Raw genomic sequence first — 26,735 nt, 5'->3', positions numbered from 1 at the left:
ACAAATCTGCTCTTTAAAGTTTTAAAGAGCAAAGATGTCAGTTTGAAGACTAAGGTGTGGCTGAGCCAAGCCATGTATTTTCAATAATCTCATATGCATGTGAAAGTTGGACAGTGAATAAGCAAGACCAGAGAAGAATCAATGCATTTAAATTACGGTACAGGAGATGAATATTAAAAGTACCATGGACTACGAGAAGAACAAACATCTGTCTTGGAAGAAGTACAGCCTGAATGCTCCTTAGAAGCAAGGTTGGTGAGACTTCATCTCTCATACTTTTGGACATGTTATTAAGAGAGCTGGAGAAGGACATCATGCTTGGTACAGTGGAGGGTCAATGAAAAAGAGGAAGACCCCCACAAGATGGAGACTGACACAATGGCAGCAGCAATGGACTCAAAAGTAACAACTGGGAGGATGGTTCAAGACTGGGCAGTGTTTCATTCTGTTGTCGACAGGCTCACTATGTCAGAACTGACTCCATCGATGGCACTTAACAACTAACAGTCTATTTTATTTGACACATACTCATAGATTAAAAGCAAACCTAGAACATAATTTTTTTCAACATAAAAACAGACATCACATGAAATTTTAAAGTGGTTAAAAGTATTTCATATTGATTTTTATTTTAGTTTGTATGCTTTTCTAAACATCTACAGCAAAAGAGTTTAATAAGACCAAGTAAAGGAAAACAAAACTATCATAAACTAAGTTATTATACTCAATTTAAAAGTCCTTCTAGGTTTTTGGGTCTAATAGTGCAAAACTGGGTAAAAGGATGTTGTATGTAAAGTTTTCCACTAAAGAAATACAACATAATCCACAAGAAATAGGAGCCAGAACACGAGTAGATCTATGTACACCTCTGTTCACTGCAGCACTGTTCACAATACCAAAAAGATGAAGACAGCCTAAGTGCCTATCAGTGGAAAAATGGATAAACAAAGTTCAGTGTATACACACATTGGAATACTATACTACCTTGAAGAATAATGATGAAGCTGCCAACAGTTCATAACATGGATGAACCTTGAGGACATTATGCTGAATGAAATTAGTCAGTCACAACAGTACAAATATTACATAAGACCAGTATTGTAAAAGCTTAAGAAAAGAGGTCTATACTAAAAGAAAAATTCTTTGATGGTTACCAGGAGTGGGAAGGAGGGGACAGTAACTCACAGGTTAGGAGACAGACACATGATAGCTTGGGTGAGGGGGAGGAACGCAGACGAACAAAGATGGGTTTTTGCATGGGATAGGAGCTCTGGTAGCGTAGTGGTTACGAATCGGGCTGCGAACCTTAAGGTCAGCGGTTCGAAACTACCAGCCGCTCCACGGGAGAAAGATGAGGCTTTCTACTCCCGTAAAGATTTACACCCTCGGAAACCCTGTACAGGGTCGCTATGGGTCGGAACTGACTCGACGGCACTTAACAACAACAACAACAACCTATAGTAGTAAATAATGAAGTAAACTCAACCTTGCAACAATAGAGCTCTTGTGATGCAGGGATTGCGAGACACACTCTGAAAGGGTAAAGGAGGGGAAATAATGTTAAGGTGCTTGACTGTCTTGTGGATATTGGTTTCCTCTACCTACAGTTATAAAAAGAGACATTTAAGTGGGATAGAAAGGAATACTGGGAAACATGATTACAGGAAGCTTGTAAGCCCATCTTCAGCATGTAACTGACTGGATGGCTCAAAGGGGTACTAGAATTTGTCCAGGAAAATAGGCTTCTTGTTAAGCCTTTGTGGAGTATGGGGCTTTAAGTGGAATCCTGAGCCCCACCCAGAACCTTCTGAGGTAGGACTTTTCCACTTGAAAGGACATGCAAACCAACCCAGTGTGGATAGAGGAAGAGAAGACATTTCTTGAAAGAAAGACTAACAGAGAGAGAGAGAAAAAAAAAAGCAGATTGGTTATACAAGATCAAGTAAGCTAATTCACCTGGGAGTCACCAAGGCAAGAAAAGTCAGCTCCTTCCAAGACTGAAACTCAAAGGGAACACACACAAGCAGACTTGTAAGCTTGCTGGTGAACACCCCAATCTACTTCTTAGTGAAGTGGGGGAAATGCAGCAATGAAGACATGGACTGAGTTCAGCCGTGTTCCACAGATACCCGTTGAACTTGAGATGAGATCGAGAAGAGGAAGAACTGGCTGGTCTGAAGTTTAGGGAGACTTGTGATCTCCTGAGCCCATGGACCTAACTAACCACTGGGGACTAGAAGTGAGAGTGAAGGGACCAGCTGGTCTGAATTGGGGGGAGGTGTGTGAGAGCACCCAAACTTGCAGATGGTACCCATTTGAGCTAGCTCGGATGGTCCTGATCAGAACGTGACCAGAGGAAGATAAAAGAAGTTTGATACAAGAAGCAAGCGTAAATTGTTATAGTTTGATGAATTGGGTCTTTGCTTATAGATGTAGAAGGAAAAATTCTAACCGAAAGGGAAGGATTCTTTTCATATCAAGGATCAAGCTTGTCCCCTTAATACACACGATTGATACACAAGCAATTTGAGACTTGCTACCCAAAATGGGGGTCTATAAAGGTACCAAGTAGCTGGATTACAAGCTTTCAAGAGTGTGCTTAGTTTCAAAACGAGAGGGGCAAAGCAGAATCCCCATTGTATCATTTTCCTCTTGTCCACATGGGTCTGGTGAAAAGTAGATAGATAGGATTCATTTGATTCAATAGTAATTGTTATCATAACTAATTGCAACTGTCTTAACTGTCAAGGTAGAAGATGTGAAACAAAAAGGGGGAGTATTTATAGTCTTTCATGCAGAGGGAAGAACACGAGTGGCCAAACTTTCCTAACTAGAAAAGTGATGAAAGAAGAGCTGGAAGCAGAGGCGATGGCACACAGAGAGCAGCTGAGGAGTCTACACCCATGGAATTTGAAAGGCTCTGTGCCTGTGGGCAGGAGGTTGGTTTGCAAAATGTGCCCGCTGGACATTTAAATTAATATAAATGTTCATTTAATAAACGTATTTTGTGTTTGGGTACATCGAAGAAAACAAACAAAAAAAGGGAAGAGAGGTAAGAACCGTTAGTCTACAGTGCATGGAATGAGCTCTGGTAGCGTAGTGGTTACGAATTGGGCTGTGAACCTTAAGGTCACCAGTTCGAAACTACCAGCTGTTCTGCGGGAGAAAGATGAGGCATTCTGCTCCCGTAAAGATTTACAGCTTCGGAAACCCTGTACAGGGTCGCTATGAGTCGGTTCTGACTCCATGACACATAACCACCAACCACCATAGTGCATGGAGGGGATTGTAATCATTGCAGTGAAACAAAATATGATTTGTTGAGTATATACACGTAGCCCTACATAGCAATATTAAATGTTTTAGATAAGTACCATAAGACATAAAAAGCTAGTCTAAATATGCACAGTACAATTTCAAATCAGAGGATAGCTCCTACTTTGTCTTTTAGGGCTAGACTCCCAGCAAAAGGTTAAAAGCTATTTCTTATCATGCTGGCATTTGTGGTTTATTAATCCAAAACACTGAACACTAAGGTGGAATCATTCTTTTTCTTGGACAGTGGGGTCCCAACTTACACGGAGTGAAATTTTAAATGCAGAAATCACATAAAACCCCTAAATCTTTTTTAACACTAGCAATATCCTTATATTCTAATATTTGTTGCTGTTAAGTACTATCAAACACCTGCATTAATGTCCCCCCTCTTTTTAATGTAAACCATGTCATTGTAGATAAATGTGTATGAGTCACATGTACCTAGAGCTCCAGGGAGCTATTAGCTGTAGCTCAGTGCTTTAATTTAATGTAGCTCAGAGTTTATGCAGCTGAAAAGTGGTACTGAAAATACAATGGTTTATACCTGCACTTAAAGCAAATGCAAACTGTGCCAATTTTTTGAGTGAAAATTCAAAACAAATAACTTTCTCAAGAGGTTTAATGTAGCTTCTAAATGTCTTTAACATTTTCCCTTTTTCCATTTGTGCTTAACAGCTATCATCAGAAGAATGAAAAGCTTTAGCTTTCTCTTAGGAAAAACAGGAATAGTTTTCCAAGTTTTACGTAGCCAAGTTCACTCAACGAAGATAATCCAAAAAACAGGGTGACTAGAATAAAGAGCTCTCAAGCACAAAAAGAACTGACAGAGACAGGCAGCTTCAACTGTTCTTATTGAATGTAACAAACGGAAACTTAGTTAACATGCTTGAAGTATTGTTCACCTGTAGGAATATACTAAAGGGTATTGCTGTTGTTGCTGTTAATTGCCACTGAGTTGGTTCCAACTCACAGCGACCTTGTATAGGTTTTTTGAGGAGTGGTTCTGAACTGCAAGGTAGGTGAGTTTGAGCCATGAGGACCTTGTGGTCTACTGTTTATCCTACAGTGCCATGCCAGGACTCCACTAAAGGGCATAATGGTAATTAAAAGATATTTGACTGTAACTATCCAAATTTATTTACAGGAAATAGTTTATTTATATAAAACAACTTAGATGTCACTGGTCTAAATCTGTAAAACTTCATTTTCTTACCAGCTAAATGTAATGGCGTTGAATGCCGGCCTTGAGTATCACGGCAATTTACATTATCAGGAGAAGACAGTTTCTTGACTCTGGCTAAACAACCCTTCTTGGCAGCATCTAGCAAAGCTGCATCTCCCCGAAGCAGATCTTGGATATCTGTATCTCCTTCTTTTACTAGATCCAAAGGAGTATTTCCATCTCTGTTTTTCTTTGTAGGGTCTGCACCATGCTAGGAATATGAAAACAGAAAAGAAGGAATTGGATTGTTTTCCCTTGGTCATAAGAAAACAGTAGATGTAACTACACCAAAGAAAACCATGAAGAGATTACCTAAAAGGATAACATGTTAATCTTAATTTAGTTTATACCCAAAAGACTTTCAGAGCAGTATATTATTGATGGGTTTTTATATTATAGCCTAAAATTAAAAGTATGTTCAAAATAAAGTAGTAGAAAGAAAAATATAGTAGTATCTATTAAAGAGAAACTGTTTCTAGTTTTCACACAATCACTGGAATAAAATAAAAATCTGACTATCTTTTGATTTTTATAGTAAAATATTTACACTGATACCTGTATGTTGTTGTTGTTGTTAAGTGCCGTCGAGTCAGTTCCGACCCATAGCAACCCTGTACAGGGTTTCCAAGGGTGTAAATCTTTACGGGAGTAGAAAGCCTTATTTTTCTTCCGCGGAGCGGCTGGTAGTTTCGAACCGCTGACCTTAAGGTTTGCAGCCCGAGTCGTAACCACTACGCTACCAGTATCATCAATTTCAAATATTTTGAGGTTAAAGTACTAAATAGGAAAAACTATGATGACAACTATAACACAACACCAGCTGACCGTATACAATGAATCTGTGTGATAAACACACATATTGTTGTTGCTAAGTGACAATGAGTTGATTTCAACTCATAGTGACCCTGCATAGGGTTCCCAAGGAGTGCCTGTGGTTGTTAAGTGCCATCGAATCACTTTCGACCCATAGTGACCCTGTACAGGGTTTTCAAGGAGTGGCTGGTGAACTTGAACTGCCAACCTTGCAGTTTTCACCTACTTTGCAGTCCAGTGTAGTGGGTTGAAATGTAAGCCTTATGGTTAGCAGTCCAGTGCTTATCCTACAGTACCACACCAGGACTTCAAACCTATACATAGACTGATACCTTTTATTTATTCTGAAATCTAGGTAGAGAATTAGGTAACTTGGCTGCTCACTCTTTTACTAGTCTAAATTTAAGTTACATCTGTTACAAGTATCATAAACATATTCTATGTAATACCCACCGTCCAGAGTTAATACTTAAATATACCTGGAGCAGAAGTTTGCAAATTTCATATTTTCCCTTTGCTGCAGCTTCATGTAAAGGTGTAAATTTCCATAAATCAGCTACATTAACCACTGCCCCGTGTTTAACAAGCAGTTCTGCAACTTCATAATGTCCATAAGAACATGCATTGTGCAAAGGTACAAGGCCTCTGAAATGAAAAGATCAAATGAGCAGTGCAATACATGGGTATATTTTAAATAACTGTAAGTAACTGATGAAAGATTTCCCTCTAAATAACTGTACTGACCGTATTTTGTAGCACCTAAATTTACTAAAGGTAGAAAGTAACTTCCTTACTTAGGGAAGGGAGACATTTAAGATGTAGAGAATATAACAAACAGCTGTATATTCATCATCTAGAACTGAGAACTTATATTTTTAATGAAAAAAAATATATATATAAAGATAAATTGGAAGAATTCAAATCTTTTCAATGAAAATACAAAAATTTACATGAAAAAAAGCACACTCCTATTACAAAGCCACCATAAGAATTATGCAAATAACTCTATATAAATGCTAAGAATCAGGAAATCTTAACTGAAATGACCAAATCCAATCAAACCCATTGTGACTCTTAGCCTACTTAACAAAGTAGAACTGTCCCCTGGTCTTCCCAATGCAGTAATCTAAATGCAAGCAGACTGCTTTCTACCGCAAAGTGGGTGGTGGGTTTGAACTGCTGACCTGGTCAGCAGTCAAATACTTAAGCACCATGCTACCCGGACACTATAACTGAAATTAAGCTACATTTACGCCAATCTTAGGAAATAGACTTCTTTTAAAATACAAGTTACCAACTGTCATAAAAATATTTTTGGATCCTCTAAAGATAATATCAGACAAAATGTCTGTGGCAACTACTAATACGTACCCTTTATCTTTAGCATGCACATCAGCTCCATGTTGCAAGAGAAATTCCACCACAGATACCCTATTATACCCAGCTGCAAAATGAAGTGGTGTAGACTGACGTCCTTCAATGTCTCTGCAGTTGACACTCTGAATAGTACACAATTTCTGTAGAGTGAACACGGTATGCACATGATGCTACATATTATGGTAACTGGCATAAAACTACATTTCTTGTTTCAACACAAATGCCTCACTTATTTTTAATCAAATCAATACTCTCAGAGACTTTTTTAAATTTTTATTTTATCTGGTCATTTATGGGAATCTCTCAGGTTCTCTTAAGTTTGCTTGTATCTTCAACTTTTTCTAAAGCCAATAGGTAAATTTTGTAGTTACCACTACTATTTACATAAAGGTAACCTAAACATGCAATACTGTTGTTGTTATTGTTGTGGAGTCGGTTCCGACTCAGAGTGACCCTGTACAGGGTTTCCGAGGCTGTAAATCTTTACAGGAGCAGAAAGCCTCATCTTTCTCCCACAGAACAGCTGGTAGTTAACATGCAATATTAGCTATCATAATTTCCATTGTGGATCATAGTGGCATTGGCATCATTTAGGAGCTTGTTAAAAATTCAGAACCTGCATTTTAACAAGATCCCTAGATGATCTGTAAGCACACTAAGGTGAACAATACTGCTCTAGACCAGTAGTACAACTTTCATTTTCATGCACACTGAGCGTCACTCCAGTTTCTAACAAATTCCCAGGGCTTTGGGCCTGCTCAAACTGGTTCAGTCATGTCTAATGAAGCAAAACTAGAAAAGACCCATATTTTTAAAATTTGGGTGATCCAGAATGATAACCAGAACGGGAAAAATTATGTCAAAGCCCTGGAATGGGAGACTCAGAAAAGATGTGGTGATCCTTTTCTGGAGTCTGATTCACAAAACTGGATTACTGATAGGGCTGAGAAGAGCAACCCACATTCAAAGCAGCTCAGGTGGTTGCCATCTTTGAGTAGGGCATCAAAACTCTACAGCAACAGATGGATTGTTATGTGAGCTGCCTTTGTTTGCTAAGAAGCAGATGAAATTTCTAGCAGGGCTTTGACTTGTTATTTTCCCTGCTGAACCATGGCGCTTGCCCTTAGAGTCCTTTATAAAGGCACAGGACACAGTGATAGATCGGGCGGTTACAGAGGTACTGCCCATTCATGGCCTCAACTGCTGCATCAGAAGCATCAAACAAAGCAAAATTAATAAAAGCATAAGCTTTGGAGTTGCCTGTGTCAGGTTCCCACATAATCTTGGGGTTTGCAAGATGACCCCAAATGCGCTTGAAAGTACCATAAAGCAGTCTTTCATCGGTCTCTGGGTCCAGATTCCCAGTGAAAATGTTGGCCCCCACATTCAAGTTTTTGTTGTGAGCTGATGCCTTGTTCACTCGTATTGGTTTCCCATAGAGTTTGATCATGTTCATGATCTTCATGGCATAGTCAGTATCTTCCTCTCTCAAGAATTTCACAAAGCCATAGCCTTGGTGCTGGCCTGTGACTCTGTCCTTGGGCATGTGAGTGTTGACTACTGGCCCTGCTTGGAGAAACAGCTCTCATAGCAGAGGTCTGCTAACCTTCTCATCCAGGCCCCCCACGTACACAGTAGCATCCTGATTCCGCTCAGAAATGGGCCTGGCCGCCATGGCAAATGAGCACCTGCCGTGTCCGAGTAGCGGCTCTACCCTCTGAGCAATGAGTATTTTTAATAGCTACGCTAGGTGCTATTAGTTCGGTAGCTATCACTAGCCACTTTTGGTGTGATGAGACACTTTTTGTATAGCTTTTCTCGACACGGTTTTGTGCTCTGGTAGTGTAGTGGTTACAAATCGGGCTGCTAACCTCAGAGTCAGCAGTTTGAAACTACCAGCGGTTCTGAGGAGAAAAATGAGGCTTTCTGCTCCCATATAAATTTACAGCCTCGGAAACCCTGTACAAGGTCACTATGAGTCGGAACCGACTCCACGGTACTTAACAACAACAGAATAAGTAGGAGGAACTATGCAAATAAAGCGTTGATGGCCCACCAACGGGATTGGACAGTGTGCTAATAACGCAAATAAGACACAAAGAACACTTGTGTAGATGGGACCATGCAAATAAGGTGTGCTACTTTGTTGTTAAGTGTTTTCAAGTTGGTTTGCACTCATAGCAGATCAAGTATAGAGTTTCTGAGGAGCAGCTGGTGGGTTTGAATTGCTGATCTTGTGGTTCGTGGTCCAGAGCTGATCCTATAGCACCACACCAGGACTCCAAAAATAAGGCGTATGTAAACCTATTAAGGTGTTGTTGTTGTTAAGTGCTGTCTAGTCAGTTCTGACTCATAGCAACCCTGTATAGGGTTTCTGAGGAACAGCTGGTGTAGATAACCCTAAAAAGGGGACTGGTCAGTTTTGCCATCCTGCTAGGCTTAAAAGAGAGCCAATCTCAGAGTACAGAGGAGACCTGACTACCACCAAGAAAAGAGAGAAGTAGAGCATTTCATTTGGGCCCCGAGTCCTTGTGCTGGGACTCAGAAGACAGAGAGCCGTGACACCAGACACAGTTCAAGATGACAAGAAGCCATGGAAGAGAAATGACAGCAGCAAGGCAACAGAACCAGGAGGCCAACAGGAGATAGTACAGTAGGTGTGCCAACCCAGAGTGAGAGAGCTAAGCACCTTTGTGAAGGTTTGTTGGTGCAGTGGGGTACCTATGGATGCTTGGTGGGAGAGTTAAAAGAGATTTCTGACACTTGCCCAAACAGGACAGAGGTCAGGCTGAGGGGCCCAGGGCCAGATTGAAGCCTGCCTGTGGCTGTGGCCGAGAAGGTCATCCTGAATGAAGAACTGTATCCTGAATGTTCTGAAATCTGAATTGTAACCTGTCAGTTCCCTAAAAAACTCCAGAACTATGAGTATGGTCTGTGAGTTCTATGTAGCCATTGCAATGAATTATCAAACCCCCAGCAAAAAGGAGGCAGTGTCATAGGCAGGACTGTTGGTGTCAGAATTTGTAAAAAGGTTGGTCAAAGGAAGTGTATGTCTGACCTCCATCTCATAGAAATCAGCCACGGATGGTTGTTAATGCTGATAATCCTCCTTTCCCCTTGTGAACTTAGATGAAGTTGATGCCTCTGCCATGCCATTCTTTTATCACATCCTTAAATGTGGATCAGCATTTTAAATTTATCACCCCCTCTGCTCTCCACCAGTCTCCCAAAGAGAATCTGGTCACTATCTTTAACTCAAGTGATGTATTTCTTTCTGCAAGTCAACAATCATTAATAGAAAGAAAATCCTCCTTACAGGATCCTATTAGCCTCCCCTACCTTAAGGGAATGAGAATGTAAATAAAAAACATGTCAAGTAATAAAAGATTATAATAGCATTTTTCTTTCAAAAATGAAATTGAAGAACACAATCTGAAGTTATTTGGATATGACTGTACTGTTTACATAAGATAAACATGTAGGAAAACCACATGCATTAAGCCAACTTCAGAAAACTCTTCATTTAAAGGACAGTAAGTAGACTGTCTCAGAGCTCAAGTTTAGATGAAAGCAGAATTCCTGTGTTTTAGAAAATTTAAAATATTCAGTTATCTGTTCAAGATTGAGAATACCATACAGAAATAAGTGAAACTTCTTCAAAAGCTATTTTTCACAATGAATTAAACAAACTAAATATAACTTTTAAGATAAAAGTTACCACCTGTCAGGACCTCATGCCAGGCAATCAAAATAGTGCACTGTTTGAAAAAGTCTGTGAGGAAAAGACAACCCAACATGGGTACCCCCAACCACTAATTTTGGAAATTTAAAATAACACTGAATTACAGAGGACTTACTTAATTTATGAAATATATGAAATTAATTCTATATTACTTGACTTATAAAATCCCCACTCATTCAAAAAGGTAGGTTTCTGATTATTTACTTGGACACAGTTTAACAGAAACATCTGGTAGAGGAATTAAGATATTACATATGTTTCTACAGTAAAAGGCAAAACAGAATATGAGGATTACTCCAGGGAAGACCGCACAGGAGATGGGCAGATAAAAGCTGAAGTTGGCTGCGCTGAGAAAGAACAACATTTCAGTCTGGATGAAGTAAGTATTATCATGAGACAGTATCTCTGAGAAGCGGCAGCGCTGTATTATTACTGTACTTAAACACTGGGTCCCCAGCTGTAGAAGCAGAGAGCGGCAGAGAAATGAAGAAACCAGAGGAAATGAGTAAACAGAAGTGACTCAGAGTTTAGATTTTCCTCTCTTGTTTTATGTGTCATATGTAAATGATGAAGGCCAATAATTTGATGTTAGTCTTTTAAATGGACAACTTTTAAATGAATAAGTATTAAAGCAAAATCCATTTAGTAGTACATGCATTTTATTTACATTTGTGAATGTGATTTACTGAGATGCACACGAAAATAAGAAATGCCCCCCTACACACATTATTCAAAGTACCTATTTGCAAAGAACTAGATGAGCTTTATTGGTATTCCAAACAAGACACATATAAATAGACTCTTCCGGATTAAAGTACATGTTAATTAAATAATGGCAAAATTAAAACCCCAAATAAGCAAAAATGTAAGATCACATCTTACTTTTACAGTTTCTACATCTCCAGCCTTTGCAGCTTCCAGCAATTGTCTGTCTGCCTCTGAATTGCCTAACGGGATACCCTCTACAAAAAAGAGAAACAGTGATTACTCCTGTTTAGAAGTCAGGACTAAAAAGCCTTAAGAGAGGCAACTAATCAGAAAATGAAGTTGCATAGTTTGGTAAAGTATATGTAGAAAATCTTCTGCAGCTTGCAAATTATGTAGGTGGAAAATAGTAAAAAAAATTTTTGAAGCAGGTACATAAGCCATATATGTAAACGTTTATAATGAATTCTAGCATATGATTTAGAGCACATAAAGGAATATAAGTGATTAAAGGCCGGCTCTATTAGGAGCAGAGTGGCTAAAGCTCTGCCATTGCTACTAATTAGCTCTCAGACACGGGGCAAGCCGCTTTACTTGTTCTGGGTCTCATATTTTTTTCAGTTTCAAAAAGTAAACTGTGACTAAAAGATATCTAAAGTCATTTCCAGCTATGAAATTCTGTATTTTTATAGCACATTTAAGATTTCATAGAAAAGGAAGAACATATCTATCTACCTTGTACCTTGTAACAGAGTAATTTCTAGATGAATTAAAGGCTTACATATAAAAATTAAACCTTAAAAGTACTGAAAAAAAAATAAAATATAGGTGAATATTTTTACATCTCGGAATAGAAAAGTTTCGTAGAGCAGCACATGAAAGGAAGAACCTAAAGAGAACATTAATTTTGAAAAAAGTATTTTTTACTAATAACAGCATTAAACAGAGTTAGAAAGCAAAGAACAAAATGAAAAAAAAAAACAAGCAATATAATTCTTAGAATATATTTAGTACATAATGAGTTCTTATCAGAATAAATTCTAGGAAACATCAACAAATGGAATGACTATATGAATAAGCAATTCTCTCTCTCACACACACAAATCCCAAATAGAAATAGCCAATAAACATATTAAAAGTGTTTAAACTCACAACCAGAAATGCAAATTAAAATATCTCCTCCGTTCACTAGTGGGCAAAGAAGGTGTGTGTGTGGGGGGGGTGTACACTTACAATATTTATAGTTTGCATTAAAAGCATTCATTACTTTTGTAAGTAGCACCCACACATTCACCCAAGGAAAATATTTAGAAAGATAATGCCTATTGCTGATGAGGAAACAATTTTTTTCAAATACTGTTAACATAGGAGTGTGCTATGGTACATGGAACCTTTCTAGAAGACCATTTGATAATTAAATGCTATCTTTGACCTAGAAATTCCAATTTGATAATTTAATCTAAGAAACGAACTGGGAAGGTAAGTAAACTGTGACAGCAGTTAGCATACAATGGGAAAGATGGCAAATAGGCTAACTAGACAACTGAATGCTCAACTAGTTGCCATGGAGCCAACTTTGACTGATGGCAACTCCAAGCGTACTAGAGTAGAACTCTGCTCCCTTGGGTTTTTGATGGCTAATTTTTGGAAACAGATCACCGTACCTCTTGGAGTACTACATCTTTGGCCCTTTCAGTTAACTGAGAGTGCTAAATATCTGCATTACTCAGGACTCCAGGCAACAGAATAGGATGAGTGTTATTACCCCAAAATTGAGACTGAAATGGGTATGTTATGTAGGAGAGGTAAAGGGAATTTTGAAAACAGTTTTGGTTAAGTTCAATTTTGGAAGATTCCCAAAAGGTCATATGAATGTGCCTTTATTGATTTAATAAGTGTTTTCTCAAACTCTGGCATCCAGGTCACATGTATAAAAATCATCAAGTAAATTGCTAGATTCAAAGGTTTGATCTGTTGTATTTCTTCTCATCTGAGCTTTCTAGTACAAGGAGGCTTCAAAAAATTTGTGGAAAAATCAAAGTTCTGATAAGGAAAATTTCTGAAGCCCCCTTGTAAATGCTACAGATAGACAGACACTTTCAAACATATGGGAATAAGTTATAAATGGAACCCGTGTTAATAATTGCAACACATGATAAATGTAATTAATGTCACTGAATGGTACATGTAAAAAATGTTGAAATGTCCAATGTTTTGTTATGTATATTTACCAAAATTAAAAGAAATTTATGGGATCAGATTTCTATGCTGAAATGTTTACTCGATCAAAATATTTTAAATGTAACAGTCAGAACATTAGTCAAATATGTTTTAATAAAGTCAAATTGTTTACCTCATACAAACTCTACATATCTTCTACACAAATGATCTAAAAAAGAAGTGAAGCAGAGCTAGTATCTAGGATAGCATTTATCCCTAGGGGTTGCTCTACTACGAGACCTTGACTATTTACAAATATCAATGATTGTTAAAAGATTTATTGATAAAAATTTAAAGCCAGCTATTTACTCAAGTGCAACTGCACAGAAAAAAAGCTACTGGAACAAAATCATAATTAACAATTAACATTTGGGCACTGAAGATACGGAGCTAATTTTGGTTTTTGCTATTAATTCCTACACATAACAACTATGAAAACTTAAAGGGTGAATTTTTAAAAATCATCACATGGAAGCATCTAATACCTTGCAGAAGCTGTTGGACATTTTCATTTCCCATCTGTAAGGCAGTAAAGCCCTGAAGGGATATAATGTTAGGATCACACCCATAGCTCAGAAGCAGGCGGCAAGTCTGCAGATGACCACAATGTGCAGCTCTGTGTAGAGAAGTCTGACCAAGATTATCCAGAGCATTAACCTTTAACAATGTAGAAAAAGTTAGAATTAGTTTATAATGCAAAACTTAAAAATACCCAATCATGCATTTAATACTGTGCTGTGGGTTAATGCGCTAGACTGCAGAGCCATTTGATCTGCAAGGTCAGTAGGTTCAAGCTCACTAGCTGCTCCTCGAAAACCCTATACAGGGTCACTATGGGTCGGAATCGACTCGACGGCTCTTAACAACAATTTTAAAAATCTCAATTATTCTTTATGAAATTATCCAATGCCAAAGCCGTCTGTTTTCACTCAAATCTAAAGCATATAATTCACCAGTTCATGAATGCCGACATTAGAAGATCCCAAAAAGTGACCTATTGAACAACAGTTGTGCTTAGCATAAAAACATTCACAGAGAAGACACTGCATTTAGAGGCAGACATTGACTAGGACAATTTCTGAAGTTCAGAATGTGGGGACTAACCCCAAGATAGATAATTAGTAACAAATTCAGAGACAGATTAGTATTAAATTAATTGGCTTAATCTACTATGTTATTAGGCAAAATATAATCTATACAGATAAACATACCCAATGGAAAACTTCTCAGCAATAAAAAGGAACAAGCTATTGGTACATGGATGAAACTCCTAACATTATACTAAGTGGGAAAAGCCTTAAACAAAAGAGTGTATGATCTGTGTACATAAAGGTCTAGAATAGGCAAATCTAATCTATGTTGGGAAAAAAAAGTCACAGTGGCAGTTGCCTCTAGAGGTAGAGATTAACTGGGATGGGCATTACCTCTGCTATGAGATAGGCTCAATATTCTTGGTGAGGGTTTTGGTTATTCAGGTGTATGCATTAGTCAAAATTCAGCACATGTACCCTTAGGATCTGGTACATTTCAATGCATGCAAATTTTGTATCAAATGAAAAACCATACACAGATATTGGGCTCTAGTTGATGTGCATGCGGAAGTATTGAGGAGAAGCATACATTTATCTAAAAATTACTTTGAAATATGTCATAAGACCTATGTTGTTGTTGTTGTTAAGTGCCATCGAGTTGATTCCGAACCATAGCGACCCTGAACTGCTGACCTTGCAGTTTAAACGGCTTTACAGTCTGGCACACTAACCCTCAGCCCCACAATATAAATGGGATAAACAGATTTACAGTAAAATAAGAGACAAAGATGGTAGAATATATGTGGATATACAGTTCTCTATTAAATTACTTCAGTTTTGCTATATTGTTGAAATTTTTTGTAATAAAGACAAAAAGTATCAATAAGACTCCCTCCTTCATCCTTTTACCCCACAGGGGAATCAGTCTTCAAAATATAAATGAAAAATTAATTAACCCGGTGGTCACTGTCGTGTTTTGAGACATTGGTCAATTAATACAGAACTGGAGAGTATTTCAAAAGGAATACAGCAAGAGTTTCTAAGTGACTAACTTGTCCTGTTTGCCCAGGACTTCTCAGGGTTTAGCACTGAAAGCCTGTGTTTTTGGAAATTCCACAGTCCTGGACAGAGCTTGATGGGTGGTCACCCCTGTTAAGAGGGTTTCATTGAGTTTCACAACTCAAATTTAACATGCATCCATATATTTTTTAAGCAGTATACCACATTTATTAGGAAAGCAATCAACAAAGTTATAGAACAGACAAATGAGATATACCAAGCAGAAATAAAGTTTATTTTATTCAACAATTTACAATAGAAAAGATGAAGATTATACATTATCAAGAACTCTCAAAAATCAAAAGAAATTAGGACACTTGAGAGGCAACACAAAAAGAAATTGTAGAATTCTAGGTGGTTCTTCAATGGAAACCCAAGAAGAAAACCTTAAAAATGGATTGGCAAAATCTCCTGCAAAGCCCATTTAGGGAAGGGTCCCAGAAGCCAGCTGAGGGTTCTACTAGAGAATTTGCTTGCAAAAGCAAGAAGCTGTGGAAAAAACTGTGGAAACTACTAGATTAGGTGAGTAGAAATCACTAGATTATTATCCCTTCTAATCTGAAGATGTTGAGTTTTACACTAAGCGATACTTTTTTTTTTTTAAAGTTTTATTGTGAATTATATGATAATTTACATGGGAGAACATAGTTTTACATTCATTGCCATGGTTACAATCCCCTCCATGCATCATCAACCAACCAAAGGGTATACCCTGAAAGCCTGCCCCCTACACTGCCCTCCCCTCTCCCGCCCAGTCTTCAGCACATAGTTGCTCTCCCTCTCTGGGTCTAAAGTCCCCAGCTGCTCCATCGCTCCACGTCATTGCCTCTGCCTCCATCTCAGGCATCACTACTAAGCAATACTTTTAAAAGATCCTGGGCAAAAATGATGATTTCTAAGGGAAAGTGTAATTAATCTATGCATAAAATGCTATGTGCATATGTGCCAACCAAAAAAGAGTAACTTCTCAATACCGGGGTTATAATGTTTTTAGTAAAATTATCTAATTTCCTTACTTCTGTTTACGTTCTTAAACATAGTCACAGAAGTAACACAGGAACGAGTAAAACTATGGCTGAGTAAATAACAGTTTTCATGGTAACCACATGGGAGAAAGGATACAGATATGAGCTAGAGTCTGTCTCTAACTGGAGATATTCTGAAGACTGTGCATTGTTAAAAAATGAGACCTTTAGGATAACCTGACCAGTGAGGCTAAAATGAATAGAAAAAGAAGGATATGACAATAGCAAAAAAATGACATTTTTGAGTAAGTCAATAGGCTTTCTAGCAAAGAATTAAGATATAGAAAAAGCATCTGCAGTACTGTTTTTAAGTATAGAGTAAGAGGGGGGAAAAGCATCACTTAAAACAGAGTAGTAATTCAGGAAGTCAGGCATTTCATTTACAAAATAGAAAAGAACTCATTGGATTTACTCAGATTACCCAAAAGGAAGAAGTATACCTTTGCTTCATGTTTCACCACCACTTCCACAATATCATTATGAGCTTTCTCAGATGCCACATGTAGAGGTGTCAAGAATCTTAAAGAGAAAGTCAGCCAGATCATGAGTATACTTTCCAGAAAATAAAGTACAGTAGTATTTAATTATTTAAATATACCTACTCTTTAGTCTTTTCATTGATGTTTGCTCCTTTTCTCAGCAACAATTCGCATATTTGCTTTCTTTTGGGATATGGAGATGCAGCAGCACAATGCTAAATGATTTAAATTGCAGCATTAATCAATGTCATTTTTTAGTAAGAACATTTGTGCTTCTTATTAGTAATCAAGAGGTTATTTAACTTCTTTTGTTTTGTTTTTGACCTAGTTTTGCCCTTGGAAGACTTTTTGATGGGTAGAATGTTCAATTATTATGAAATTCTGACATGGCCTGAAAACCCTAATTACCAAATGAGGTTGTGTTGGTTGGTGGTGGGTGAATGCCACCGAGTTGTTTCCCACTCATAGCAACCCTGTGTTGTGTTTCTGAGGCTATAAATCTTAATGAGAGCACAAAGCCTCAACTTTCTCCCACTGAACAACTGTTAATTCCAATTGCTGACCTTGTGGTTGGCAGCTCAGCTCATAATCCACTACGCTACCAGAGTTCCTTCGATATGGTGGTGTGCCGTGGAGTTGATTTCGATTCCAACTCATAGTGACCCTGTATAGGGTTTCTGAGGCTGTAGATCTTTATGGGAGCAGAAAGCCTCATTTTTCTCCCACAGTACTGCTGGTAGTTGACCTTGGGTTAGCAGCCCTGTTATTAAATATTTTGATTAAATGAAAGGTTCTTAGATTTTTGACAGTCACTACTGAAGTGATGATAGTAAGAGAATGTGACTAATACCTCTCTAAAAACCGTTCTCATTTAGCATGGTGTTTAACATATTATTCTTTAAAGGTTCAGACAATGCCCCCAATATTGGGGCTTCTTTATGTGAAGAAATAATACAGCACTCAACAGCTCTGAATTTTGCTTGGTAACAGTCTCGATGCAACCGCCGACAAACTGAGTAGTATTTATACCTCTATCCATTAGTTGCTTCAGCAGTATAAAAGCCTTATACTACTTATACAAGGAGCCCTGTTAGTGTTGTAGTGGGTTACGAGTTGGGCTGCAAAGTGAAAGGTTAACAGTTCAAATCCACCAGCTGCTCTGTGGGAGAAAGATGAGGTGTTCTGCTTCTGTACATAATTACAGCCTTGGAAACCCTATACAGGGTTGTTATGAGTCGGAAGTGACTCAATGGCGTACCACCACCACTACCTATATAGCAAAATCTGTGCTAGAAAATTATATAATCTGAAATAGGAGGCTGTAGCACCTTACATTTATGATGACCAACAAGGAAAGGACATGAAATTTATCAGTTATAAAGTTGGTAAGAATTTGTCGTGGTCCACATCTTTGCACCCCCAGCATCTAGAATATTTGTGTAAGAGGTTTTCAATAATGGTGTGAATGAGTGAATGTATCAATATTGTTGTTAGGTGCCACTGAGCTGGTACCGACTCATAGCAACTTTATGCACGCAGAACAAAACACTGCCCGAGCCTGGGCCAACCCCACTACTGTTGACACGTTTGAGTCCATCGATGCTGCCACTTGGCCAATCCATCTCGTTGGGGGTCTTCCTCTTTTTCTCTGACCCTCCAACTTACCAAACATGATATCCTTCTCCAGTGACTGGGCCCTCCTGACAATACGTCTGAAGTACGAAAGATGAAGTTTGGCCATCTTGGCCTCCAAGGAACACTCTGGCTGCACTTCTTCCAAAACAGATCTATTGGTTCTTTTGGCAGCCCACGGCACTTTTACTATTCTCCTCCAACACCATAATTCAAAGGCATCAATTCTTCTATGGTCTTCCTTATTCACTGTCTAGCTTTTGCATGCATATGAGGTTACTGAAAATTATCATGGCTTGCTTCAAGCGCACCTTAGTCCTCAAACTGACATCTTTGCTCTTCAACACTTACACAGGTCTTACACAGCAGATTTGCTTAATGCAATATGTCCTTTGGTTTCTTGACTGCTGCTTCCATGAGTGTTGATAGTTGATCCAAGAAGAATGCAATCCTTGACAACTTCAATCTTTTCTCCGTTGATAAGAATGTTGTTTATTGGTCCAGTGGTGAGGATTTTTGTTTTCTTTACATTGAGATGTAATTCATATGGAAGGTATGTATCAATATAGATACGTTAAAATTGAAACCTGAGAATCATGGAATAAAGGTTCTGGATAATTTTTAAGGTTAAGTTGCTCTATACACTTAAATATATATACATAAAAATTTTCTTTAATTTTAACCTATCATTATGTTTATTTGATGTTCAAGACTCTGGGACAAAGAATTAAGTTTGGCCTTTTGTATCTGGTTTCTGAAGACATCCTGGTGGTGCAAATATTTAAACACTCAACTGACAACTAACAGCCTGAATTCACAGCCTCCTGACAGGCTTCCATAAAGATTACAGCCAAGTATGGGTCACGTCACATGGACTCCTAATAACAACATCTAATTTCTGAAAATAAAACATCAAAACCAAACTCATTGTCATTGAACAGACTGTGATTCAACATTCTAGGGAACAGAGCAGAACAGCTTTCCAAAGCTGTACATCTTGACAGAAGCGGAGTGCTGGGGAGGTTCTAACTGCCTACCTTTTGGTTAGCTGCTGACCATTTACCCATAGGTACCACCAGGACTCTTTGCTTTTTGAAAGGAGCCCCACTGATTTAACTATGTATGAAGGTTCCAATTATGAATATTCACAAAGGGCCAATGACTAAATGACCTTGGATCTTGAAGCCTCCTCTTTGGGGCCTCCTGGATTGGTGAGAATATTCAGGAATGGGAAACGGTGGCATACTCCTGGGGGCAAGGGAGCCCTTATGCTGGGAACTCTCTCAGACCCTGACTTGTAGGGATAGGTAACTATCTCCATGAACTTTGTGAGGTACAGTGGGTTAACTATAAGACTGGCAGTTCAAATCCACTAGCTATACTGTGTGAGAAAGCTAAGGCAGTCTACTTCTGTAAAGATTACAGCCATGGAAATACCTCAGGAGCAGTTCTACTTGTCTTATGTTGTTGTTCTTAAGTGCTGTCGAATCAGTTCCAACTCACAGTGACACCGCATAGGGTTTCTGAGGAGCGACTGGTGGGTTTAAACCACTGACCTTGCAGTTCAAACCAACTCTGCAGTCCAGCACATTAACCCGCAGCACTACATGTTGCTGTGAGTCGGAAATGGATTTGGGTATAAAGAATTAGTGAACCCACAAGAGGCAGTGGACTTCTGATTTAGCTTCGGGTGACTTGTTCAGAATAAGGCTGTATAAGCAGTTGCAAGGACAGAGTACAAACTTGGAAGGAAGCAGCTTTGGGTGACTGCACAGGCAGTCAGTGAAGAAGGACACAGTCCTAGCTTGACCTAGCTCTGAGAGGCTGGAACAAGAGAGAGGTGATGGCTGGTCTGAAGTGTGGGGAGTTGTGCAAACTCCTGAGACTATGGCTGGTCTCCGATGACTTGGCTAGGGATGTCTGGCTTAACTCTGGGTGGTTAGTGTGAAAGCGGAAGTACCACAGAAGCAGCAGCTGGTAACGAGGATCTTAGGAGATGTAGGAAGTTGAAGTCTGGATCTATTTCCAGGTGGAAATTAGATTCATACTGATTTTTGCCAAGCAGTTAGTGATGAAGGTGGGGTTTGCCCACTTTGTCTCTTTAATAGTACAGTTAGCGACAACAGCATCACAATGGGTTTACTTCAGATTCATTCCTTCATGTGGCTATCTTCAAAGTCATACCTTTGCCCACAATCAAGTCACTTCGAACTGGTTAATATAGCTCTTGTGGTCTGTTAAGGGGTTAGCATCCTAAGAAGTCTATTAAAGTCTCACCCAGAATGGAAATAGTTTGTTTCCAAAAAATTTGGATATTATTTTCCAATTGTTCCCCTGCTCCTCTGCACAACTCTGGGGCGGGGTCTGTTGTCTCCAGAAACCAGGAAGAAAATTCCCCTTCACCATTGTTGTGTAACCGTTGTCACGTTGGTTCTGACTCAGTGACCCTGTACAGGGTTTCTGAGGAGTGGCTGGTGGGTTTGCACTGCCAACCTAGTGGTAAGCAGTCCAGTGCTTAATTTACAGTGCTACCAAGATCTAACTATTAGTATGCTTTAAGGTAAATGACAAAAATGAGCTAAATAATAGCAGAATATTTAGGAGAAAATGGCAGGTAGTATCACAGCTTTACAGACCAGGAACATCTTCATGGCATCAGTGTCTCTCTAAATTTTTCTGTGTTGTTGTTGTTACATGCCGTGGAGTTGGTCCTTACCCATAGCAACCCTGTACAGGGTTTCTAAGGAGCAGCTGGTGAACTTGGAACAACTGACCTTGCGGTTCAAAATGACTTTGCAGTCCAGCGCATTAACCACAGTACCACACCTTGATAGAGTCTGACATGGTTATTTTAATTTTGCATTAGCATTTATTTTTTGTCTGAAACTTTGCTATATTTTTCTTAGATGTTTCCACTAGTAGCAAAAGGTACAAAATGTTTTGTAGATAGGTTTTTAAACAAACTTCACATAGTTGACATCATAACAGAAGGAAGGAAAGTTCCCATATTAGATAAGCCTGGTTACCAGTGAGTTAAATCTATTCCTAAGCACACTGAGTTATTTCCAGTCATCTCTCCTCACTCAACATACATTCTGCAATTCATACAACAGGACTCAGCTGTGCCCTTCTAAATTTCTAATTTTATACTAGCCTCTGATTACAATGAAACTCTGGTAGTGCAATGATTAGCACTCCACTGCTAAGCAAAAGGTCAGAAGTTAGATCCCACCCGCCAGTCTGTGGCAGGAGGATGCAGCAGTCGGCTTCTGTAAAGATTTTTATTAGGTGCTGTTGAGTTGTTTCCTAGCACCCTATAAACAACAGAAGGAAACACTGTCCACTCCTGCACCATTCTCACAACAATTGCTACGCTTGAGCCATTGTTAACTCCATCCATCTAGTTGGGGGGTTGTAAAGATTATAGTCTTGGAAATCATCTGACCGAGAGTTGATATGAATTAGAATAAAGCAACAGCAATGGGTTTGGTTCTGCTTTTCTGACTACACCATCCCTCTTCTAACATCATCACTTAGCCTAGTAGCTCCCATTCTCTTCCATCTTTCCTTAGACTCCTCTACTGGCATCTACCTTCTTACAGCTCTACCGAGGGAAGTACCCACTACGGATGCAGTTACTTTATTCACACAGTGTAGCAAGATCTACAGAATACAGATACAATTTGAAAAAATGACATACTGCAAAAGAAGAACACAAGTGATTTTTATCTGAATGGTAGATGTGGTATAGTGCATTATCTAATGATTCCTCTAGCCACAGTCTGTAACTCCCACCAAACAATGTTTCTGGCCTGCTGGGTCAAATAAAAGAAGGTGGGAGAAGACGTTGATAGAATGACAGGATTCAGCTGTGGATGTTAGCAGAGTTATCTACAAATGTAAAAACTTGAAACTCTAGCATGGGTATAAAATGAGCCATCTCAGAAGCAGGAGGGGGGGGAATCTCACTTCCATCAAGAAGGACATCAAGAGTGAAGTGTGTCTTTTGGATACTGAGATCCCTGAACATTAAACCTCCTGACCCAGGACAGAGGAACAACAGCAGCAGAAAAAAGAATCAGCACACAAAACAGAGTAGTGGGTTTTCCTGCCCACAGAGCAAGCAAAGCCGAGTGACTCTGGGCAGGAAGCTTACTTGTAAGTGGGGTGCCTCTACGCACTTAAGTGAAGGAAATAGCTAGGTAGTACCTTCAAGCTTTACGATGGAGTGGTGTGTCCTATGGGCATTTATCAGGAGCTGACTGAAGAACTGTGCCCTGAACAGCTAACTTTCCTAAAAAATCCCCTAACTGTGAGCACAGTGTCTGAGTTCTGTGTATGTGGCCATAGAGAGGCCTATGGGAGGAACAGTTGGGTGTTTTAATTTTTGCAGTCGGATTATTTTATTTTCAGCTTAAGTCTTTATAATTTTTATAATAATATAGCAACTATTATGATAATAAGAAAGTTACATGTGTTGTATGCCAGTACATGAATAAAGATTTTTCTCTAGAAAAATGCTCTAATACTGTTTTCTAATGGGAAACGGGGGGCAAGGAGGGGTAGGAAAAGTTGTCTTATTTTTCTGTCTTGATATTTTTTCTTTATATATGTATATGCTATTGCTAACAGCAGCACATATGACTACTGTGTATAGTCCTAAGAAGTAGGACCTTATGATTAGGAGCCCTGGTAGTATAGTGGGTTGTCTGTTAGGCTACTAACTGTAAGGTCAGCAGTTCAAATCCCCAGTCACTTCATGTGAGAAAGAAGAAGCTTTCTGCTCCCATAAAGAAACACAACCTCAGAAACCCTGCACAAGGTTGCTATGAGTTGGACCCGACTCAACTGGCACAACACTGCTGTCACCACCAAGCATGTTTTGGCTATGTATTTTAAGAACTTAAATTTGAAACATTACCAGTGCTGTTTCATGCGTTTGCGGATGCTTGAAATTAACCATTTCCAGAGACAGATGTTTTTTAATTCGTGTAACGTCAGCTTCCCGTGCAGCTTGTAGCAATGAGTGGCCTTTAAATTCATCTAGATGAACAAAACGTATTTAATCTGCATGAGAATTACCAAACTAATGGGGTCTTAATACAAAACACTGAGCATTTTCCTTTAAATTTTCCAAACAGTCTACCACAATATCCAGTTCTAAAGTTATCTCCACACAGAAGTCCCGAAAACAGTGACAATCATATTTCAGTTCTCCCTAGTTATGGCTCAATTCATACAGGTAGTGCATGATTTATGTTCTATTTGAGTTATGACAAATCACACTTATGACCATCATGTATCTTATTAATATATAAGAAGCTTCAAAAAGTTCCTGAAAAAATTAAAATTAAAAGATAATGGGATTTTCCCACAAACTTTTTGAAGCCCTCTCTTATACTACTTACAGTGCTTCAGTGTATTATTTATTGTTGCCATCATATTTGTAAGTTTATATGTAATTATTTCCAATTTCCAAAGACAAAGAGCAGATTTATAAAGAGACCGACAATAAAAGGCAATAATTATCAAAACTTTTTAAAAAGGTATTCAAGTTCTATGCTGTTGTTAAGTGCTATCAACCCCATAAATGAAGTGGAGCCATCAAAACAAAACCCCATCGTAAGTCCAAGACTACAAACTCAGCCCATGGCAGACTCAAGGTCTACCCTAATTCATAACTGTTATGTGCTAAGTCGTTTTTGACTCACAGTGACCATGTGTAAGGTTTCCAAGGAGAAGTTGGTAGGTTTAAACTGCTGACCTTGATCTGTGGTTAGCAGTCCAGTGCTTACCCTACAGCATTATACTGGTCTCCTTATCTAGAGACAGCTGAAGTACTGCAATATAATCCCAGTCCAGAGAGTTCAAGAACTTTCTAACACAGACTGTTTCTCAGTAAAGAAATGAAATAAAAGGCGACCATGATCCCCTACACTACTATCATGACAGCAGCAGATGGTTTTGCTCACATCTCCCAGAGAAAGCAGAATAGACTGCTGATAAATAAGAGATTATTATCTCAAAATTCTTTTTTATTGCGAAGCCATTCATTATACTGTATTTAGCATAATACAAGTCTAATAAAAGTTATTTATGTGTGATAATATTGTATCTAAATTTGGAGATGTTTCTTGCTACATCTTCAGTTAAAGACAACACCATATCTTTGCTCAAATGCCAACAAATATTAGATATAAGATCTGGGGACTACGTTTACAAGATATTAACCTTACAAATAACTTTATTTCCATAGCAGATTAAATGGAGAGAAACTACAAAATTAGAAATAAAACAAATGCTTTATTTTCAAAGCATACCATCTATAATATGATCAATATATATGAAAAACATACAACTTGACTTGCGAAAAACAAAGACATTTTCTTTTTATAGCACTTTAAGAATATTACAGATGTGCAGAAACTTCCAAATGATAAAATATGCTCATCTGAACAACAATACATACCATGGCTCAGGAAAAAAATTCTTTAATTTAAATGTTTCTAAACACACAGGAAACAAAAGAAAAATTCAGTTTGCTGATATACTATCTTAGTTGAACATTCATCATTTCATACTCACATGCTAATCTTTCTTTTAACTGTGGTGTGGGAGCCAAATCGATAGCACTTTTATTGTGACAATTCAGCAGTGTTGGATCTGCACCATAACTTAAGAGAAGAGAACATACTTCAACCCTGTTCTTAGAAGCTGCCTCATGAAGAGGAGTGAATTGCCACAAGTCCATTGCATTTACACAGGCACCATGCTGGGGGGAAAAGGCATATAATTAGCACTGAATTTTAAAAAGAATTTAGAATTATTAGTACTCTATAATTTAACATTATGCAAGCTTAAATAGATTATGTTTCCAAGGTTCACTTTCTAAGTCAATTATTTCAGAAAGAGAATACATTTTTTCTCCATGGAACAACTGTAGGTGGATGTGAGGTCTGCCTACAAGGGCCTACTTAATTCTTTTATTGTACAGAATAAAAGCTTTAGAATAAAGCTTTAGGTTTAATTTACAGCTTTTTTTTTATTGGAGTACACAGTAAATGCACAGTTCTTTGATGAGTTTTGACAACTGATACTATCACCCCAATCAAGGCACAGAACATTTTTGTTAACCCAGAAAGAAAAAGTAGATACTTCCTGTCCTGATTCTAACTTTTAGCACTATGTATCTGTTTTGTTAATGAGTCTTCCTCCAATCCTGGTGCCACATTTTTCTTCAAATAACCCAACTTCTTGGATTATTTGCTCAGCATACAGGTTGAATAAGTATGGTGAAAGAATACAACCCTGTCGCACACCTTTCTTAATTTTAAACCATTCAGTGTTGCCATGTTCTGTTTGAACAACTGCCTCTTGGTCCAGGTACAGATTCCTCATGAGCACAATTAAGTGTTCTGGAATACTCTCACTTTGCAATGTTGTCCATAGCTTGTCATGATCCACACAATCAAAAGCCTCTGCATACTCAATAAAGCAAAGGTAAACATCTTTCTGATATTCTCTGCTTTTAGCCAAGATCCATCGGACATCAGCAATTATGTCCCTCGTTCCATGGCCTCTTCTGAATCTGGCTTGAACCTCTGGAAGTTCTCTGTCAATGTATGCTTGCAGCCGTTTCTGTATTACTTTTAGCAAAACTTTACTTGCATGGGATATCAAAGAGATTGTCCGATGATTTCCGCATTCCGTTGGGTCACCTCTCTTTGGAATGGTTACAAATACAGATCTCTTTCAATCAGTCAGCCAGATAAGTGTCTTCCAAATTTTTTGGTATAGATGAGTGAGAGTACGTGCTGTGCCGCCTCACTTTCTTGGAAGATTTCAATTTTTATTCCATCAATTCCTGTTGCCTTGTTCTTTGCCAATTCCTTCAATGCACCTTGGACTTCCTCCTTCAGTATCACTGGCTCTTGATCACAAGCTACCTCTTGAAATGGATGAACATTAACCATTTCCTTTTGGTACAGTGACTCTGTGTATTCCTTCCATCTTCTCTTGATGCTTTGTGCATCATTCAATAATTTGCCCAGAGAATCTTTCAATAACAGAAGTCGAGCTTGAAATTTTTCTTCAGTTCCCCCAGCCTGAGAC

The 26,735-nt window shown here is 38.5% G+C and overlaps 1 protein-coding gene across 1 annotated transcript in view; it reads right to left on the bottom strand.

The window, feature by feature from the left end:
• Positions 1-26,735, bottom strand: part of TNKS2 (tankyrase, TRF1-interacting ankyrin-related ADP-ribose polymerase 2) — a 79,085-nt gene that overhangs the window by 24,635 nt on the left and 27,715 nt on the right. The window contains exons 8-16 of the mRNA XM_006831134.1: positions 25,209-25,395; positions 23,545-23,666; positions 17,115-17,206; positions 16,953-17,031; positions 13,883-14,054; positions 11,355-11,434; positions 6,725-6,870; positions 5,833-5,998; positions 4,532-4,751 (exon numbers count right to left, since the gene is read on the bottom strand). Coding sequence (XP_006831197.1) covers positions 4,532-4,751; positions 5,833-5,998; positions 6,725-6,870; positions 11,355-11,434; positions 13,883-14,054; positions 16,953-17,031; positions 17,115-17,206; positions 23,545-23,666; positions 25,209-25,395 — 1,264 coding nt within the window. The remainder of the gene's footprint in view (positions 1-4,531; positions 4,752-5,832; positions 5,999-6,724; positions 6,871-11,354; positions 11,435-13,882; positions 14,055-16,952; positions 17,032-17,114; positions 17,207-23,544; positions 23,667-25,208; positions 25,396-26,735) is intronic.

Source organism: Chrysochloris asiatica, unplaced genomic scaffold (assembly GCF_000296735.1).
Source record: "Chrysochloris asiatica unplaced genomic scaffold, ChrAsi1.0 scaffold00003, whole genome shotgun sequence".
Taxonomy (NCBI): Eukaryota; Metazoa; Chordata; class Mammalia; order Afrosoricida; family Chrysochloridae; genus Chrysochloris; species Chrysochloris asiatica.
This window is presented reverse-complemented; position numbering and strand designations above follow the sequence as displayed.